Below are 20,781 nucleotides of genomic sequence, written 5' to 3'. Positions count from 1 at the left end.
GAAGGTAAGCAGGGTTGGCCATGGTCAGTACTTGAAAGGAAGACCACCAGGGAAGACAAAGGTTGCTATACAGAGGAAGGCAATGGCAAACCACCTTTGTTCATCTCTTGCCTTGAAAACCCCATAAGGGATTCCCAGTACGTACTGATGATTCTTATATTATGGATGTACACCTCGGCAACAGGGAATGAGCTCTCACAAAAGCTCATGCTGGAATACATTTTGTTAGTCTTCAAGATGCCACTGCACTACTATGTAATTTTGCTACCACATACTAACACAGCTACCCTTCTGGTCCTGGTTAAGAAGTCTTGTTTTAAGAGACACATGTTCAATACTATGTGGTCCTGAGTAATAGCTTTGAAACATTCAGTTTTGCTCCCAATTGATTCAGTAAAAAGAGTATTTTGACATACAACATGGCCTGTGCCACAGAAGGGGCCTACCACCATTCCCCGGAGGCCCTGTCACTACTGAGTCTCTTACTTCCTTTTGCTGATTGGCTGTCCTCTTCCACCTATTGAGCAGAAGAAGAAGCCCTTCCCCTTCATCTTCTAGGCATTAGTGAATATTGGGCCTTGAGAACATGAGCTAAACTGACTGGGGAGGGATCTTACCCAAGGTTTGCCTTCCCTCTAGAGCCGGAGATCACATTGCACTTTCTTCATGTGGGTGGGCAGAAGTGGAAGTTCTTCTAAACTAATATAGAATTTAAAAAACTGTATACTCCCTAATAAAGCTGGGCGGGGATAGCATTCATAAGCTCAATTTACTCATGCAGAGCTTCAAGTAAACGGGATTTGAGTCCAGTGGCACCTTAGAGACCAACAAGATTTTCAGTGTGTAAGCTTTCGACAGTCACAGCTCCCTTCTTCAGATACCAGAGAGGAGGAGCTCTGACTCTCGGAAGCTTACATTCTGAAAATCTTGTTGACCTCTAAGGTGCCACTGGACTCTAATCCTGCCATTCTACTGCAGACCAACATGACTCTTTACTTAAACTGTCTTCAAGTAAACAAGAATGCACATGAACCATTAGACCTAAATGGATTTACTAAGAATGAAATAAAATCCTATGGTAGTTTGAGGAGAACATCTTTGGAAGCCATAGTCCTGCTATAACAAGTGACTGAAGAATTGGAAAGGGAAGGCACTAGGGATAGACTTGGTTCTACAGTGATATAACATATATATACACTTACTAATATATCTGTAGCCTAATCAATCTGTTTGCTAGAGTTCCTTAATAAGATTTCCAGATTTCTTCTGATCCAGCAAGAATGATGGTGTTAAAGCCCATATTCGTAGTCTCTCACTCCCCAGGCATTCTTGTTCCTCCTTCATTTTTTAAATTGATTCTGGGTTTCTCTTGTGTTTTTTCTGATTTTCAAGTGAACTGCTATAATGACACAGCTTGCCAATAGGGTCACTGCACCAGTAATGATGTAAGCTATTCCCAGAAAAAGGTTTCTTCCTCCACTCCATGTCACTGTTGAGAGGACAACATGCTTTCTCCCGTCAAACTTTGCAACTGGGAAATCTGATAACGTAAGGTTAAGGTTCATTAACAATTGGCAGCGACTGACATAGAATATATGTTTGGTGGTGAGGTTTGTCTTTTGCACCAGATAATCATGGAAGGAGATAGTATGCCTCCAATATCCATTAAACCATGTAGAAAAGCCAAATTTTTGATTCTCTGACAACATATGATGCATATTCAGTTTTCTCATGTTTCAGTCTCAACACAGAATTATTTATTTATATTTATAGTCTGCCTTTCTTACTAAGATCCAAGGTGGATTGCACAATGCAAGTGAAAATACAGTATAATCAACAGCTAGGGCATTCACTGAGCAAAGTACAATAATGAACCACAGTTAGGACATTTAGGGAAGCAGATACAGTAGGGTATGGTAGCAGAAAAAATTTAAACAATCATAAAGCTGAGCACAGAGATGAAATCTATCTGAAACAAAGCACAACGAATTTCCATAGCATGTTTAGCAGCATGGAAACTCCCTAGAAGGTTCATGTCTACCTCACCAGACAGTACCCAATAGCGTAGCATTTAGTCCCAGTCTCTCTTTCTACCAAGTAGAGATGGGCACAAAATGGGAAAAAACGAAACAAGCGTTTTATGTTTCATCACATTCCACGAATCACAAACTTTCACGAAATTGCCCCGTTTCACGAAACAATTCATTAGTTTCTTTTTTTAAAGATTTTTTATTCTTTTTATTAACTACATTAGCTAACAATACAAAGGAAAGGAAGGGGAACAAGGGAAGGAAAGAAAAAAAACCCAACAACAACATATAACAACTACACTACACAGAATGCTTTCCCTTCATACTGCCATTATTAAAAAAAACTAAAGCTTTGTATAATATTGATGGAGTGGTTGACCTTACAAAATGCAAATTACAATTCAAATTCAAATTAAGTTTTCCTCCCCCACCTGGGTCCCGGACGCAATTCTCTCTGAGCAACTGCAGCCGCAGTGCTCGTTTCCTCCCCCCCCCCCTCAGACTTCTCCTTTTCTTCTTGCTTGGTGTCTCGCTGAAATTCCGGATTTTTGTCCTCAAAATCCCTTAGTTGATCTTCTGATAATATCTTGTAAGCTTGATCTTTGTAACTGAACCAGATACCTTCCGGAAATAGCCATTTATACTTTATTCCACGTTCCGTCAGAAGAGCTGCGAGCTTTTTATACTTAAATCGTCTTTTCCGAACTAAAAATGGGACGTCTTTCAGAATCTTGACTTTGTTACCCAAAAAGTCCAGATCCGCGTTATATGAGTTGTATAGGATAGTGTCTCAGATCCTTTTAGATGAAAAATCGATGATGATCTCGCGAGGCAGCTGACGCTTCGTTGCATATTTTGAAGAAGCCTGGCGGACCTCCAAAATGGCGCTTTTAACCTCTTCTTTAGTTGCCTTGGCGGGTGTCGCCAATAGTTCCGAGACCAGACCCCACAAATCCTCATTTTCCTCCTCTTTCACGTTCTGGAGGCGCAAAACTGTCTGTGTTCGTTCCACTTGTAGCCCGATCAGCTGGTTCTCCACCAGCTTTAACTCTTTATTCGTAGCCTTCACGAGTGACGCACTTTCCCGAGCAGACTTCTCTGCCCCCCGCTACTTCCTTAATGGTTTTCACTTCGCTCTCAATTAAGCCCACCCTTTGATCTGTTTCGTTCAGCTTGTCAACAAAGGGTTTTATGGCTTCGATAACCGACCTCCGCACCAATTCCTCGAGCGACTCTCCTTTCCCCTGCAGGGCAGCCGAAATTGACTTGCCCAGAGCGGGACTCTGTTTTTTCGCTGCCATTTTAGGGGGGGGGGACCGCCAGCCGGATTCTGAGACTCAGCGAGGGGGAAGAACTAGCCTTCTTAGCTTCAGATCCCACCACTCCTTCACGTACGCTTGTAATAACAGAAGGGATTCGCTTACTTACAGGCTTCCACCTAGTTCTGCTCTTTGCCGTTTTCCATGGCCCGGCAACACTTGAGGCGCCGCGCACGTCTGCCAGCCTCCATAGGGACAAACGGGCAATTTACCCCCCGCATTGATTTTCGGGGGGCTCTTCCCACAGCGTCCCGGACCCTGCCTCCCTCACTGGGAGTCCTGGGGGCTAATCTTCGCAGATCAGCCACCCGGTCAGGGTGCTCGGGCGCTTCCTCCCGGACCTGCGGAGAGGAACGTCCGACATGGCCGAGAAAACGAAACCGAATCCCACGATTCATTAGTTTCTTGATTCATCAGAACCCAGGACACTTCAATGGCCCCCTTCATACCCAGAGATGCCAAACTTGCAGGGAGACTTCAGCAGGCTCTCCTCCACCCGCCCTCACCCAACAAGCCAGCAAGAACAAATGCTCTAAATAAGAATATAAGCAAAGAAAATTAAAGAAAAAAAGGCAGGCCTCAGTCAAGCTAGGCCCCAGATCCAAGCAATGCCCTGAGACTGGGGTTGGGTAGGGTGGAGGAAAGAAGGCATCCTCACCCAATGACCTTCCCAGCAAGGCCAAGAGCTGAAAATAAGAAAGAGGCTTTTCAGTCTCTTTTAAAGCAGCAGCAAATCCAGCCCAAAGCTCCCAATTCCACTCTCTCAGTCCAGATCCCAGTAACAGGTCCTCCCTCTCCCTCTTACTGGAACTGAAAAGCACAAGGCAGAGAGCTGTGCCTTATATAAGAAATGCTCACATAGAGCAGAACAGGAGGTCTCTGGTTGGCAGACAGACCTGCCTAATAGGGTTTGGAGGGATGGGATTGGTGTTCCCATGGCTACAGAAGGCCCATCTCCTCAGTTCTATAGGGGATTAACCCCCCTGCTCCTTGCTGTATAGGACAGAATGGAAGCTCTCCAGTTGGCAGGGAGAGCTGCCTATCAAGGTTATGTGGGCTAAAATTGGGGTTTCCGATGGCAACAAAAGGTTTGCAGACATTCTGGGCCTAGGGAATCAATGGATCGGCACCAGCCTGTCTGGCATCACGAATCAAATGAATCGGCTCAAAAAGTCGTGAATTTTTTGAAAACCACAGCCCCATGAAACGTGTTTCACGAAACATGAATCGGCCTGATTCATCACGAAATTTGATTCGTATTTCGATTTGTGCCCATGTCTACCACCAAGGTATCTCTTTCAGCTATTTCTTATTACACAGTCCTGTAATCTGGGTAGAAAGCCCTCCTAAATAATTCAATGTTGTATAGTTTGCGGAAACTCAGGAGAGTGGGAGCTTTCCTGGCCTCCTGAGGCAAACCATTCCATAAGGTGGGGGCCACCGCAAAGAAAGCACGTGTGCAGGCAGCTGTTGAATTTGCCCAACTGCAGAGTGGTATCTGCAGGCGGCCCTGAACAAATGAGCAAATCTGCCATGGAGGAACATAGGGAGATGTGGTCACACAGGTATGAGGGATCAAGGCCATGGAGGCTTTGAATGGGATAGTAATGATCTTGAATTGAGCCTGGTAACTGATGGAAAGCCAATCGAATGTCTTCAGAATGGGAGTGATATGCACGTTCCATCTAACTCCTGAGAGTAAAAGAGCTGCAGCATTCTGCACCAGGTGGAGTCTCCGAGTCAACTTTGAGAGGACACCTATGTAGAGTAGTCTAGTCTTGATGTTACTGTGCCATGAATCCAGATGCTTAGATCAGCCCTGTCAAGGTAGGGGGCCATCTTTCAGGCTAGTCTGAGTTGTGAGAAAGCCTTTTTTGTAGCTTCATTTACTTCTGTAGCAACAGGGCTGGGGCTAGTATAACCTCAAGGCTCTTAACTGAGTCAGCCAGGGTCAACTGAACCCTATCAAAGGTGGGAAGCACAATGTCCTTCAAGATCTCTGCTTTTCTAACCAGTGTCACTTGTCTTAGCTGGGTTCAATTTCAATTTGTTTGCCATCAGTTCATTGACAACAGCTGTCAAGCATTGACTTCAGTACCTCTACTGGATAACCAGGGGATTTGGATAATAAGATGCAGAGCTGGGTATTATCTGCATATTGATGGCATCCAATTCCACAGCTATAAATGAGTTCTAAAGGCTTTACATAGGAGTTGAATAACATGTGGAATAAGATTGCGCCTTGTAGAATTCTACAAGATAATTCCCACGCTGAGGATAGTAACCCATCAAGAACTATTTAAACCAGTCCAAGGCACATCTCCTGATACGTACTTCTGCCTCCAAACTCCTCAACAAGATGGCATGGTCTACTGTGTTGGCCAAATAGATCTTTTAAATGTGTTTGTGAAAAGAATAAGAAATTCATTCATGTAATGTTAGCATGGCAGCAAAAAACCCCACCTTGTTTGTTTAGCATTAAAAGGCTTTGTCTAGTTCTATCATACCTATTTCCTGCCATGAGGTTAACTCAGAAGTTAACTTGTCCACTTCTTTTGTTTTAATGTGCAAAAGCGGTGTGATTATGCATGAAGTTGCAATGAAAAACTTTTGCACATTAATTCAACTAAAACTGGTCATGCTCAAGCCCTACTGAAAGAAATAATGTTGTGTGTTACTGAAGCACCAAGCCAGCCACATATGGTAGTTTTCTTACCTTTTAATGCCTTTTGTATTTGATGTACTACCCTTTGTACTACCCTCTATTCTGATATGGTATATTGACGGTGTTGAAAACTAGTGGGGTGAGGCTAGCATATGTATTCTGTGACGCTCCCATCCCAGCTGCCTTATTTCTTATCAGCTAAACGATGGAAGCCTGGACACACTAATTTTCCTCCAGCCAAAAGGCAAGCAAGAGATCTCCAAAGCTGACAGTCATTCAGGCATTAGCCTATCATGGAGAACTCTAGCGACAATTCTTTGAGCCCCTTCACTAAGGACTGTAGAAAATTCACGTGTCCTGTAAAGCTAGGCTGTGAGCTTTCTAAACTACAGCTTGGGTAGCCAGAGCCTGATTTCCCCCCAACATAAAATAAACCCGCATAGAAAGGATACTATAAGATATGTGTAGGCTATAATTTCCTGCAGGGAGCCCATCTACAAATTCTTTGGTGTGGCTGAGGAGGCGGTAAAGGTTTTTGAATGCAGGAAAGGCTGCCACTCGCATCCAGATAATAAAGTCGTCATTTATATAGCCATTGTTTTCTTCATTCTCCATGTCTAATAAATAGACTGGTTTCTGCCAGTATGGGGGTCTTGCTGTCCCTAGGAAGAAAGACAGAGGCATGGAGATGAGGTTTGGTACTTTGGGGCTTCTTTCAGCCGAGTCCTAAAGATGATTGCTAAGACATGAACCATAAAAAGGCAAACTGATGGGATTTACTTACAAGTAAAAACAAAAGGTTATAGTCCAAGTTGGTTATCTAGCTGTAGTCGCATCTCAGCACAGAGACCTGGTTCAATAATGTCACCACAGAACATACCGTTATCTAATGTTCTGCCCTGTTACAAAGGGACCATGAAATAAATGGCATCAGAGACATAGTTTTGAGGGACAGGAGAATTACTCTTAGAAAGGTAGGAGCTGGGCAAAGGAAACACAAAGCCTTATGGCCAGCCATTTCAGCACCAGTGAGCATGTACTGGGCCTGAGAAACAGTAATCATGAATGGGTTCACAAAATAGCAAAGTCTATAGCTAATTATACATTATGCAAGTCTTTTTGCATAATGAGTGGGGCAAGGTAGGATTTGGTATTTTTCTACTTCAAGACCTCCCTTTTTGTTGCTACTTGCTAGTACTCAAGAGTGTCCATTTCTCCCTGATGGCAGAAAAAGGATTGGCTTAGACACTCCTCTGAAATGAATTCAAGCTGCATTATGGGAAAACAGGCTCTTTTGCCAGCAAGGCTGCTAGCTGCATCTCACAAACTAAAGCATCGTCTTTAAGCTAAGGAAAGCCAGTAGGATAATTCTTACCAGCAAATGCTGAAGATAAATTGTGTGATGTTGGATTACGAAATTTCACGTTTTTATCTGTCCACCATGTGTTTCCTCTTTTCAGCAATGGGACTTGGACAGCAGTAGCAGAATTAGGGTAGTAAAAAAGGGATATTGAATCTGAAAGGAGATCAGAAGCAATGTCTTATGCCCATCCAATAACAAATAGTCTGATGTGACTATTTAGCAGAACCACAAGAATGCTTGAACAACTGCTGCTCACACACTATGCCTCTAAAGCAGATGAGAGAGAAAATGGGAAGCAGTAATTATAACTCCTCTCTCATACGTTAAGATCAAAGAGCCCCATAGTGCAGAGCGGTAAGCTGCAGTACTGCAGCCCAAGCTTTGCTCACAACCTGAGTTCGATCCCAGCAGAAGTCAGGTTCAGGTAGATGGCTCAAGGTTGACTCAGCCTTCCATCCTTCTAAGGTCAGTAAAATGAATACCCACTTTCCTGGGGGTAAAGTGTAGATGACTGGGGAAGGCAATGGCAAACCACCCTGTAAAAAGTCTGCCAAGAAAACGTCGTGATGCGACGTCCCCGCATAGGTCAGTTATGACTTGGTGTTTGCACAGGGGACTACCTTTACCTATACGTTAAGATCATCTGCTTCTCACAAGAAGGAAATCAGTTAAGTTGCCAGAGCAAGAACATCCCCTCTAATAGTGAAGACAGTTTAAATTAATATCCAACACAGGAATATGAGAATATTTCTAATATTTAGGTGAACTTGATGTCTAAAATGGGATTGTAATTTATTTTATTTGGAATATGTGTATGGGATGTTGCATTTCTTGGGGCTAATAGCAGCTTTGAGCAAACAGTTAATACCCCATAATCACCTCACCATACACCTGTTTTCTTTTTTAAATGTTAAGATCTCATCCCCCTCATTGTTGTTCACTAGCCTGTGCCTTGTTCTAATTGGAGCACACATACTTAAGACAGCATGACAAATGCATTTCTTTCCATATCCCCCCACCCCCAGTATGTTTGAAGGCCTACATATGCAAGAAAAATGTATGTTCTCTTTTGTTCTCTGAGGGGAACTGGTGAATCCCTCTGTTGCTTTCCTATCTGCTGAATAAGGCTGGACTCCCCTCAGACCTTTTATCTACCACACACCCACATCTATCTGTTATTTATCACAGTTACCCACCTTTCCTCCAAGGATCTCAGGACAGTGTGTGCTGTTTTCTCATCCCCACACTTTGTCTTCACAACAAATCTGTGAGGTAGCTTATAGTAAGAACCTGTCTGGCCCGAGGTTACTCAGTGAGCTTCATGGTTAAATATGGATTTTGTCCCTGCGTCTCCTCAGTCCAACATTAAACACTACATCACATAGGCTCTTGAACTCTGGGCTACATACCCTGCCACCAAAAATAGCCTCATCCTAATATTAAAGACTATTGACAATTGCTTGGTTCAGATCAGTTATAAGAGCAGTTTGTGGCAACTGGTGTTATTATGGACTGGTTGGACTGAGGGCGAGCAGCAGTGTGTGAGGCTAGGACTGCAGCAGGCAAAGCTATCCCCACCAAGGTAGAATTCTTCTCTTTCAGGGCTCTAGAATTGTAAGAGTATTCCAATTTCTGATACAATCCCTACAAGTCTTGCTATTCTTAATGAGATAAAATTACTTGCTTGATAAAATATCACACAAAACTCTAGAATAATATTTACAAAACAACATTTTCATTTAAAATGTAGAGAGGGAATACAATATTGAATAGCTTAATGAATGCTTAACCTTTAAAGAAATTACCTGTTTCTTTTACTAGTTCTCACTATCCACAAGAGACACCCTTATTTCTACACAGTGAAATCATCCATCACCAAATAGCCTCTTTTTTCTGAGTACTCTTAACAAGTTCTGTATGGTCATTAGAAAAACGTAATTGACCTTTTTGATGCAAAAACAATCTTCTTGCAGTTCTGAACAGCAATACCAATCTCATCTCTAGTTATTTTTCTCAGTTCTCTTTCAAGACTCCTGGATTAATTTAATGCTGATCTCCTTGTGAGCACTTACAAGAAAGGACCCAATAAATCTGAATCACATGTCACTCACGGTGGGGGCCCTTTTTCTATAAAGGCAGTGAGTAGGTTCATGAGTCCCAGCTGATCCCCAAAAGAGATCAGAGAGGCACAGTAAGCATGCTCATTGAGAGTTGCTCCAGATAAGCAACAAGGGCAATTCGGCTGATTTAACTCCAGTTTAAAACTTTTATGTGCAGAGGGAATGACTAAGGGAATTGTTGGATCCCTCAAAACAACACACATAAGTGAAGAACACTACAAAATCAAGAATCTATAGCAACTGGAATCTGCATGTCTGAGATGTCCAACAGTAGCACCTCTTAAAAAGAAAAAAATATTGCCAGAACTAAGTAACTGTCTCCTCTTCTTACAGTTCTTCCTCTTGTACAATGATAATACCAGATACGTAAATAAATACCGAGGCAGACCTATTACTATTTTTGACAGCAGGTCCGGGGTCTCCTTTCTCCCCTGCTGAAGTGATTGCTCGGTGCCTCTCCTAGCTCATCTACCACCTTCTGCAAGAGGAAGCCCCTTCTTCAGACAGTATGGTGACCATACAACATGTAGGCAGTCAGCCAGTAGCACAACCAGGGAGCTCGCTCTATGCTGGTTGCTTGAAACCTTTTGCTTGTCAGCACAAGGAATCCTCTCAGCTTTTACAATGGAGTGTTTGGGGACAAAATGCTGTTTAGCTTTTAGCCAGTTAGTGTGTGTCTGTCACTGATGCCTGGGTAGACACTGATATGTTCAGATGTGAATGGCTAAGACAATATGGAAAAAGCAGGAATTATGATGTTTGCAAAACAGTCTCCACAAGATGGTCTACTCTTGATGATCTCAGGCACAGTGCTAGGGTTGCCAGATGGTGTCTACAAAAAAACTGAACATGGGATCTTTGTGCGCACACAAAGTGCACACACACTCCTAGACCTGGAGCAATGACATCCCTTCCGGAAGTGACATCATCGTGCTGCACCACATCACCATGGCAATGGAGAACACTCCCTCCCCCCTTCCTGAGCTCACTCCCTCAGTCACTGGCCAGAGATGGCACCAGCTGATGGAGGAGGAGCCACAGGAAAGGGTTGGCCTATGAGGAGGCAGGGCAAGCTAGGCAGTGAGGTTCACATCTTTCCTGTGCCAGTTTCTGTCCCCTTCTTGGTGGGGTTGGGCCTGGCCTCAACTCATTGCCATCTACCAGCAATGCAAGTAGCTAACAGCCCTGTGAAAAACTGGGAGGCAAAGCATGTGGCATTTCCTGGGGACTCTGGCCACTGAGAGGCAATGTGCCCTGCCCAGGGGAGAGCGCACTGCCTGGGGCCTTGGGTCAAGCACTGCTGCTCTGAACTGCTCACCTGCTGAATGGAGACAGGAAGGGGACCCTGCAGGAGGAAGATGACTTGGAACCTCCTCCCCCAGCTTGCAGCTCACCAGAGCAAATAGGGGTGGCACAAGAGCCCTGCGGTCGACCACTGCAAGGGGGGCTGGCGCAGGACTAGCAAGGAGTAGGCCGTGCCCTTTCTCCTTAGCAGGCCTGGAGGAGTGCAGGAGGTGAGCAAGCAGCCCTGCTGAGAGAAATGGGGGGCCCTGGGACAGCTGCAATGGAAGAGCTGGGCAGGTGTGATCCGTTCGACAAAAGGGGCTCCATTTCCCTGCTCCTTTACCTGCCTGCCTGGGTTGTTTTGGAGAGTACTTTAGGGTTGCCAGGTGTCTGGTATTTTCTCTTGATTTCCCCCAGGCCCCCTAACTGCTATGCCCCACTAGCTCTCGTCTTTACATTTGGAACATTATGAGTAGTCAGTGTTTCCATGCTGGTGGTTGCTTAGTTTTTCTTTCTTTCTTTTTTTTGCTTAGCTTTTCTTTCTTTTTGTTGGGAATTGTCTACTATGGTAGACAAGTGATATAAAACTTTTTATAAATAAAATACAAAATACAAAAATGTGTGCACATGTGATATTGCATGGGCCCATTCTGTTTACAGTGTTTCATACTCAGATTGCATGAACCCAACCCTTAGCCTGCCCTGCCCTGGATGACCAGGTTAGCTGATCTTGTGAGACCTCAGAAGCTAAGGAGGGTCAGCTCTGGTTAGCAGTACTTGGATGGGAGATCACCAAGGAAGTCCAGGATCGCTACACAGTGGCAGGCAATATCAAATCACCACTGCTTATCATTTGCCTTGGACAATTTCTAGGGTTGCCATATGTTGGCTGTAACTTGACAGTACTTTCCACCACCACCACCCCTCAACCTGACCTGAAAGATGCTCCACTAGCTCCAATTTTAACACTTTCAAAACTGACTTAGATCAACGATGCCTCACTCAGTTTTGACTGTATATGGAGATAATCTGTACATGGATTTTGGTGCAGTTAGAAGAGATTCTGGCATTGATTTAAACACAGACAGGTAAAATCTATTCTAAGATGCCTATGGCACTCACCATTGAACATGCTGTTTGCAATAGCACCACATGGAGCCATCGGTGTCCCGTTTTGGTAAACAGTGAAAGGTGAGCAGGCACTGTTTTGAATCTGAACACAAGAGCATAAAACAATTAGGAGTGTCTCTCTGACCAGCCAGGATTTTTAGTGACTTAGGTATACATTGGCAGTAGCAACAGAAAGTAGTAGCCAATGTTATCTAAGGCCGTTACCGTTAAATTCTAACCCTAAATACAAGTTAGTTATGGCTAGGAGTAGGGGGTGGGTTCCTTGGATTCTATTTAAAACCCTGTTATTAAATTATCCACAAAATATAAAAATACCTGGCTCAAAATTTAGCAGTTATGTGCTTCCACTGGAAGTATTAGCTTGAGTTGTCTCAAACAATTTCCAGTCCCTCATGAGAACATCTGATACATCTGTTTCTGAATCACATAGCATCCCATTAAATTGGTTTTGTTAATCTCTTAATTCCACCTATTAGATTGAGATTGGATGCTTCACAGATTGGAAAACAAAGGCACACTGAGGCAAAATTAAATAACTTTTTCAAGGTCAGGCAGATCAAGCTCAGAAAAGTCAACAGACCGCTCAACCGTCTGCCACACACAATCACTTTAGTGCAATGTTCTCTGCCATTTAAATGGCTTACGCAACAAAAACCAATGTGTAAATCACAACAAAACCCACAATGGCAGTCAGGTAGAACAGGAAAAAAGCATACTTTAAATAAATGTCAATAGTTAAAAAGAGAGTCAGTTGGCCTAAGGAAATGCTTCCTGAAAAGTCTGCCTCTCTCATTACTGCTGTATCTTCACCTCATCTCTCCCTTTTTATCTTACCCTCCAAGGAGCTACAGGGCAGCAACATCCATGGTTTTCCCTTCCTCCATTTTATCCCCACAAGAAACCTGTGAGGAAGTTCAGGCTGCCTACCCCCAACCCCCCAGCAACCCTTCATGATGGAGTGGAGATTTTAACCTGGTCTCCCAAATTCTAATCCAGCACTCTAACCATACCACAGCCCCTCACAGTGTGGATTACATTAGTTGGCTAAAAGGAATAGTATGAAAAGAATTGCAAACATCCTTACATTTACATCCCGGCCCAGTAATTGTGCATCACTTCTAGAGTGAACATATCGACGATGGTTCTGATAAAAGTTATGTAATCCATAGTACATATAGACATTGCCCTAAAAGAAACACACACACACACGCACAAAATAAGTACAGCACACAGAAATAAAAAACGACAACTAGCACTGAACCCAGCAAACCACTAGCAATATTCAAGAGAAAGTGGAAAAATAATTTGAATGTACTGAACAGGAATGGCACCTAAAGCTCTGAGCGATTTATAGGACTTGGTTCAGTAATTAGACCGCAGCCAGGGAAACATTTTAATATCTCTCTCAACTGCTGATGAGCTAAGATTGAAGTAGATGTATCTAGAGGTCTGACTCAGTGTAAGGCTTTAATAAATTCATACAGGAATCAACCCCTAAGTGTTAACTTCACCCACAGCCTTAGTCAGTAGAGGCCAGGAGCAAATCCACTGAAGACAAATACCTCGCCCCAGTGGTATGTCCTACTACTATTCAAAAGACATTTAGTGCCAAGTGCGCGCAAGGCACATTTATGACAGACAAGCACTTTAAAGTCCTCCTGATGAGCATAGGAGAGGTTGACATATGCAAAACTCTCACCTATTAAAATCAGTGGCAGTTCTGGAGGCCTCATTTCAAAAAGTGTTGGAGTAGAATGATCAGGGGCCTGGAGACCAAACCCTAAGAGGAAAGACTGAGAGACTTGGGAAATGTTCAGTTTGGATAAGAGGAAGGAGATTGAGGGGAGACACGATTGCTCTCTTAAAACAGCATTTAAAATGCTGTTACTTAGGGGAGGGGAGGGAGCTGTTTCTGTTGACAACAGAGGACAGGACTCGAAACAATGCGCTTAAACTACAGGAGAGAAGCTACTGGCTGGGCATTAGGAAAATCTTCACATTAAGAGCAATTCAGCCGTGGAATCAGCTGCTTAGGGATGTGGTGGGTTCCCCTTCACGGGAGTCTTCAAGGAGCAGCTGGATGAATACTTGTCAGGGATGCTTTAGGCTGCCCCTGTACTGGCAGGGAGTTGGAGTAAATGGCCTGTAAAGCCCCTTCCAACTCTATGATTCTATAAAATGGTTGAGTTGGCAGGATTTCATTAATACTGAAACAACCCCTTCACTTCTTGGATATGCACTGTAACTTTTTATATTGTTTATAGATCAAATTCATTTGAGGAGAGGTATAATTCCCCCCCCCTTATTTACTTTAATATATATATTTAAGCTACAGTGGACAATATTGTCTGGATTTCCCTGTACATTATTGTAAGCAACATCCATTGATATTATTAGCTTTAGCACCATTGCCTACCGGCATACTTTCCAGAAGTGTGAAGTTGGTCAAGCAGAAGCATTCTTTTTCCCAGTTAGAAGAGTTTTCACGCAGTTTTGAACAATCTGAGCATCTATCTGAATAGTTAATCTGCCAGAAAGTAAAAGTTACTTGGATTTAACTTGATCGCCATAACCTCAAAGGAAATTGTTATAAGTTAGCTCATTTTAGCCTTCTTCCCTTGAACTAAAGACAGTATAATTTATCTCCCTCCCTTATCCTTGTAACATTCTGAAAGGTAGTCTAATCAGACAAAGTGAATGATTCAGGATCAACACATTCTAACTCAAACCTGTATTTCTTTGACACTTGTTGCAGCCAATAGAAGTGCAATTCCCACAGCAAGGCAAAAGGAGCCAGTTCCAATGAAGGTGGAGAGGACCAATGCAGGGCTGAGCTGGGGCTTCCAGGCAGGGAGTTTCTGTTGTTTAAATGCACTGTTATCAGGGCATCTCAATGGCTGTTCTGGGGCTGGAGAGCTGTTTTTACTCATGTTGATGTTGCTAGAGAACAATGTCCCTTTGTGAGAGCTTTGCTTTATAAAGTCAGCATTTTTAAACCTTTGTAACTTCCTGGAATTACTTATTAACTTATTCATCCTGTATCTCAGCAGACGGATCTTCACTTTTCACTGGCCTGTGCGATCTATCTGCTGCCGAACTTTAATCAGAATTGCAGGAAGTAGATAACACTACTGACAGGTTTCTGCGTAAGACTATCACTTTCTTTTTTGTTGTTCTATATAAGAGAGAATGTAGTAAGTTTTAAACTGTGGGCCCCTTTGCACTTTGGCAGCAGCCTGAAAATCCTGCACCTTTTGTGACACATTACTACTGTTTCCCTTTTCATTGTCCAACAAAACTCAAGCAGGATTGCAATTGGTTGCTTTGCACTCCAAAAAATTTACACATTCCAAACCTGCCTTGGAACTGAAAGACTCCACTGCTACCAGGGCTGACTTTGTTGTGTGTGACTCAAGTAAAAAGGAGGTAATCAGATGGAGAGAAATTCTATTGATTACGTTTGCTCTAGATTTTAGCATAGTAAATTGCCTGCCACACGGTTTGCCAGTTGAAGGCCAATCCCCTACTGCCTGAAAGGTCATTGTGGTATATGTTCGTTTATAAAGATTTGATGAAAGTCAGCAACATAGAAAGGATTTACCAAAAGGAAAGCAATAGTAGCAGCAGCCTCTGTGAGTGGACAATCACAGGCGGTGGTCTAAAAAAAGCTCTGGTGGTCTTTTAGTATTGCGGCCACATACCTATTATACCCATTCTGCAGTATCTCCACTGCCTGTTCATCAGATGAGGAGGGCCCTGTTCAAAGTATTGGCTGTCACATACAAAGACCTCACATCTGTAGGACCAGCTCCTATGCTCCTCCAATGGACAGCTTCACTCATGTAAGCAAGGCCTTCTGCAGGTACCTTCCTGAAAATGGGCAAGATCAACAATTTGCTGATGTGTGCATTCTCTGTTATGGCCTCTCTCCTTGAGAACGTCAGGAAGACCCCCACACTTCTGATGTTCTACTAGGGTTGCCAGTCCCCCAATGAGAGCAGGGGGGATTCCCTGCTCCCAGCCTCCCCCGCCACCACTCACCTGGCTGGTGGGGGGAAAAGCATGGGGATGGGCCTCCTGGGGCACACTACCGGCATAGCATGACGACATCACTCCTAGGAGTGACATCATCGTGTAGGCCTCAAGATTGCTCCTGTGCTTCCTGCTGGGCTGATTGGGACCCCAAACGGGCCAATTCTTTAAGAAGCTCAGGAGTGCTCCTGGGGCCTGTGAAATGACATCACTCTGGAAATGACATTATTGCACCCGGCCAGGAGCTTGCTTGTGCTTTGCATGCATGAGAAAATACTCAAGAGGTGAATGCTGGCTCACCCCCTCATGCTGGGAGGGTGAGGACCTGGCAACACTATGTCTCACCAATTATGTAAATTTTTCAGGAGGGCACTTTTATGGAGGCTATAGGATTATATTACGATGCAAATGGTTCAAGAAGGGAACAGTCCTGTGGGCTACAGTACTGTATATGGCATACATTAGCTGTTTGCCATGTGTTATCTTGCTCTCACTACATTGTTATCTACCAATATAATTCCATCTTTTGACATTATTAAACATACATCTAATGCTTTGTTTTAAGATTTCTGTAGTCCTAGTCTTATTAAGTGTCTTAGTCTACTGATTAAATTGTTTAATATGCTTTGAGTCTCAGTGAGAAAGGTGAAATGTAAGTAACTTGGGACACAAAAACTGAAAAAGTAGCAGGCTGTTAAACAAGTCCACAGCAATACACAAGGTACTTCCTAATAATGCTACTCATTGCGTGATAAATGTATAGAACAGATGTAGACAAAGAACTGTTTGATTAATGCTTGGAACCAGAAAGAAAACATTAGCTTGAGGAATAGAAACCAATCCTGTCCCTGCCAATTTGATAGGGCCTGATGCAGATGGTTTTCAATAGGTTTAAAGGTGGTGTGATAGAACCAGTATAGTGAAGGGTGCACACACTTATTCCCATTGTTCTATTTTTTTATCTTTGATCAAACAGGTTTTGTATTTCTTTAAAGCATTATGATAACTGTTTTGAGCAGAGACAACAGGAGGACTGAGAAAATGAGTAAACAAAGCCACAGACAATGATGGGCCAAAACTTTCTAGGAAAAAGATTATGTTATGGAGAGCTGTTATATTTAATCTTATATACTTATAGCCAGGTGGCCCTGCTCTGAGGATAATTAAACCCAGAGATTGGAGCCATGAACAGACAAGACAGTACTTCAGAAAAATCTGAAATTAAAAAAATACATTGCGCGTTTAAAAAAACCTCCAGAATGATGAAAGGGGTGCTTGGAGCTTTAACTAGATGCCCTCAGTGGTTGTTGCTAGGCAACCATTAGCCCATATTCCAGGCTTGGTGAGTAAAAGGCAGAAGTAGAGGCAGGTCCCTTTTCAGGGCCATTTTGGCCTTTGAGGGAAGACTCATTGGGGTGAGGCCCAGAAGCAACCACTGGGCAACTTGATACCACATGACTTGCATTACTCACCCAGGCATAGCGACTTCCTGCTGTTCAACAGCAGCCCTTCCCCTTTCCACGAACGCCAGTGTACTGTAGTTGTTAGAGTTTCAGAGCAGGATCTGGGAGACCCAGGTTCTTTTTTTTTTTTTTAAACTACACAACACTACAATAACACTACACAAGACTATCACAAGGAAAGGAAAAGGATGAAGAGAAAGGGAAGGGGCGGGGAAAAGGGGACATAAAGGGAAGGATAAACTACATTCAACACTACACTTCAATGTTTTCCCTTCATACTGCCATAATAGAAAAAAAATAGCTCAATAAAATGATGATGGGGTGGTTAATCATACAGATTACACATTTCAAATTCTAATTAAACTTTCCTCCCCCTTCTGGGTCCCGGACGCAATTCTCTCTGTGCAACCGCAGCTGCGGTGCTCTCCTCCTCCCCCCCCCCCCCTCAGGCTTCTCCTTTTCTTCGTTCTTGGTACACTGGAATTCCAGGTTTTTATCCTCAAAATCCTTTAGTTGATCTTCTGATAGTATCTTATAGGCTTGATCTTTATGTCTAAACCATATTCCTTCCGGAAGTAACCATTTATATTTTATTCCATGGTCCCTCAGAAGAGCTGCGAACTTTTTGTACTTAAAACGTCTTTTCCGGACTAGAAATGGAACGTCCTTTAAAATCTTGACTTTAAGACCCATAAAGTCCAAATCCGCATTGTATGAGTTATATAGGATAGTGTCAATAGTGAAAAGTCAATAATGATCTCGCGAGGCAACTGTCGCTTTGTTGCATATTTTGAAGAAGCCCGACGGACCTCCAAAATGGCGCTTTTAACCTCTTCTTTAGTTGTCCTCGCGGGTGTCGCCAGTAGTTCCGAGACCAAATCCCACAGATCCTCATTTTCCTCCTCTTTCACATTTTGGAGACGCAAAGTTGTCTGCATTCGTTCCACCTGTAGCCTGATCAGCTGGTTCTCCACCAACTTCAGCTCTTTTTTCGTAGCCTTCATAAGTGACGCACTTTCCAGAGCAGACTTCTCTGCCCCCCCCCCGCTACTTCCTTAATGGTTTTCACTTCGCTTTCAATTGAGCCCACCCTTTGATCAGTTTCGTTCAGCTTGTCAACAAAGGGTTTTATGGCTTCCACCACCGCCCTGCGCACCAACTCTTCGAGCGACTCTCCCTTCTGTAAGGTAGCCGAGATTGACTTACTGAGAGCGGGACTTTGCTTCTTTGCTGCCATTTTGGGGGGGGGGGCACCAGCCAGATCCTGGAACTCACCGAAGGGGAAGAGCGAGTCTTCTTCAGATCAACCTCTCCTTCACAAACGCTTGTAGAACAGAAGGGATTCGCTTGTTTACAGGCTTCCGCCTGTTTCTTTTATTTGCTGTTTCTCGTTGCCCGGCGGCACTCAAGGCGCCGCGCACGTCTGCCGGCCTCCATAGGGACAAACGGGCAATTCCCCCCCCCCCGCATTGATTCCGGGAGGTTCTTCCCGCAGCGTCCCGGACCCTGCCTCCCTAACTGGGAGTCCTGGGTGCTAATCCTTGCAGATCAGCCGCCCGGTCAGGGTGCCCAGTCGTTTCCTCCCGGACCTGCCGAGAGGAGCGTCCGGCATGGCTGAGAAAGCGAAACCGAATCGGAGACCCAGGTTCTAATCTCCACTCTGCTGTGGAAGCTCGCTGGGTAATTTTGATCCAGTCACACACTCCCAGCCTAACCTACCACTTAGAGTTGTTGTGAAGATAATATGGAGGTAAGGAGAATGATGTAAGTTGCTTTGGCTCCCCACTGAGAAGAAAGTCAGTACGTAAATGAAGTAAATTAAGAAATATAGGTGAAAATGGGGGGGGAGCAGATAAAAGGTACATTGTTTAATGGGTTTGATGGAGAAAAAGACATAGGGAAAGGTGAGCATATGGGGTCTGTCAGGAGGAGAGAAAGAGGAAATAGTGTGGGGAAGGGGATACAGGGAAAAGTGAAGTACCCCTGTAAGTCCCCACCATGTAACTGGGCCTGGCTCAGCCAGCACCACACCACACAACTCCCATATGGGAGAAGTTGCTGGGGGAGGGAATGGGAAAGGTGAATATGGCGTAGGGGCAGACAAAGGTGGCTGGAAGGAAAGAAGGAAAAAGGAAGAGGGGAAAAGGCTATGAGGGCCAGGGAAGAGAAAGAGGGCATGGTTAGGAAGGGTGAAATGAGACATCCCATGCAAATCCCTTGCAGGTCCACACTTTTTAGTTCCAAATGGCAGACATGTTGATACCATGTGTTTGTAACTGCAAATAGCTTGCTAGCTTATTTAATGTAGAAATTGTTACTGTACACAACACTTACCATGTTTCACAATCACTTCTCTCACAAGGCTTATTGTTATAATTCCCATTTACAAATGGGAGCTGGATACACTGGCTGCATTCAGACATGATAAACAATCCAAAATTTTGGTAGGGACAAGGCTTACTTCCCCACCTTTTCTTGGGGTTTGTGTACTCCCTGCATCCCTCACGTTAGATGAAAGGCTTCCAATGATTGAAGGCTTCCTCTTTTATGAAGTCTTGAATCAATTTCAATTTGGTGTGACATCCGAATATGGGTGACCTTAATAAATTAGGGTGTGTTTCTTTCTGAGTAATTGGGTATTGCTTGCAAAGACGGTAGAAAAAGGCCAGGATTTGAAGAAAATGCCTGAGAATAAGCCAGGATTCCAGGCTTTGTCACTTTGTCAAATGGTGGTTTATATGTAATGTCTGAATGCATCCACTCTGGCTTACTCAGTGGAAAGTCCTGAATTCACAAACAGAAGCTTGCGTATCTGTGATGTATCTTATGCCTTAAGGAGCACAACACTTTGTTGCTGCTAAACGTATATGCATTAAGGAATGTTATAGGGTACACTATGGATACATGATGCAACATATTTTCAGGTACCTACTAAAGTAAAAACCAGAGACTTTAACTATGTTTTGGGTGAAGGCTAAGAGACTGAAACTAAACCCAGACAAAATATAAGTGATGCTGGTTGGGAAGGTGGAGATCATAAAGGACATTATGCATCCCACTTTTGATGGGGTACAGTTAAACTTGTAGACTTGGTTAAGAGCCTAAGGGTTGTACTGGATGCAGCATTGCTGCTAGAGAAGCAATGTAATGCAACTGTAAAAAAGGCCTTCTTCCAACACTGCATATTCCAGAAGATGGCCCCTACCTTGACATGGCCAATCTGGCCACCTGGATCCATGCCATGATAATATCAAGACTAGACTACTGTTCCTGCTGGGTAATTTCTGCACTGTTTAATATGTCATGTTTCATAGAATCATAGAGTTGGAAGGGGCCATACAGACCATCTAGTCCAACCCCCTGCCCAGTGCAGG

The 20,781-nt window shown here is 43.7% G+C and overlaps 1 protein-coding gene across 2 annotated transcripts; it reads right to left on the bottom strand.

The window, feature by feature from the left end:
* Positions 1-935: 935 nt before the first annotated feature.
* LOC129325952 (cell cycle control protein 50C-like) lies at positions 936-14,973 on the bottom strand. Of its 2 annotated transcripts, XM_054973966.1 has the most exons (7): positions 14,642-14,973; positions 14,329-14,439; positions 12,997-13,098; positions 11,904-11,994; positions 7,390-7,530; positions 6,467-6,676; positions 936-1,540 (listed from the first exon to the last, which is right to left on the bottom strand). In XM_054973966.1, the coding sequence occupies exons 1-7, from the start codon at positions 14,945-14,947 to the stop codon at positions 1,341-1,343; spliced, it is 1,161 nt and encodes a 386-aa protein (XP_054829941.1). In that variant the 5' UTR covers positions 14,948-14,973; the 3' UTR covers positions 936-1,340. The 2 variants fall into 2 exon arrangements, with proteins under 2 accessions (XP_054829941.1, XP_054829943.1); XM_054973968.1 differs by lacking the exon at positions 7,390-7,530.
* Between the last annotated feature and the right edge of the window lie 5,808 nt (positions 14,974-20,781).

The sequence above is a fragment of the Eublepharis macularius genome, chromosome 3 (genome assembly GCF_028583425.1).
Source record: "Eublepharis macularius isolate TG4126 chromosome 3, MPM_Emac_v1.0, whole genome shotgun sequence".
Taxonomy (NCBI): Eukaryota; Metazoa; Chordata; class Lepidosauria; order Squamata; family Eublepharidae; genus Eublepharis; species Eublepharis macularius.
The sequence above is the reverse complement of the archived record's forward strand: the minus strand, read 5'-3'. Positions and strand labels throughout refer to the sequence as shown.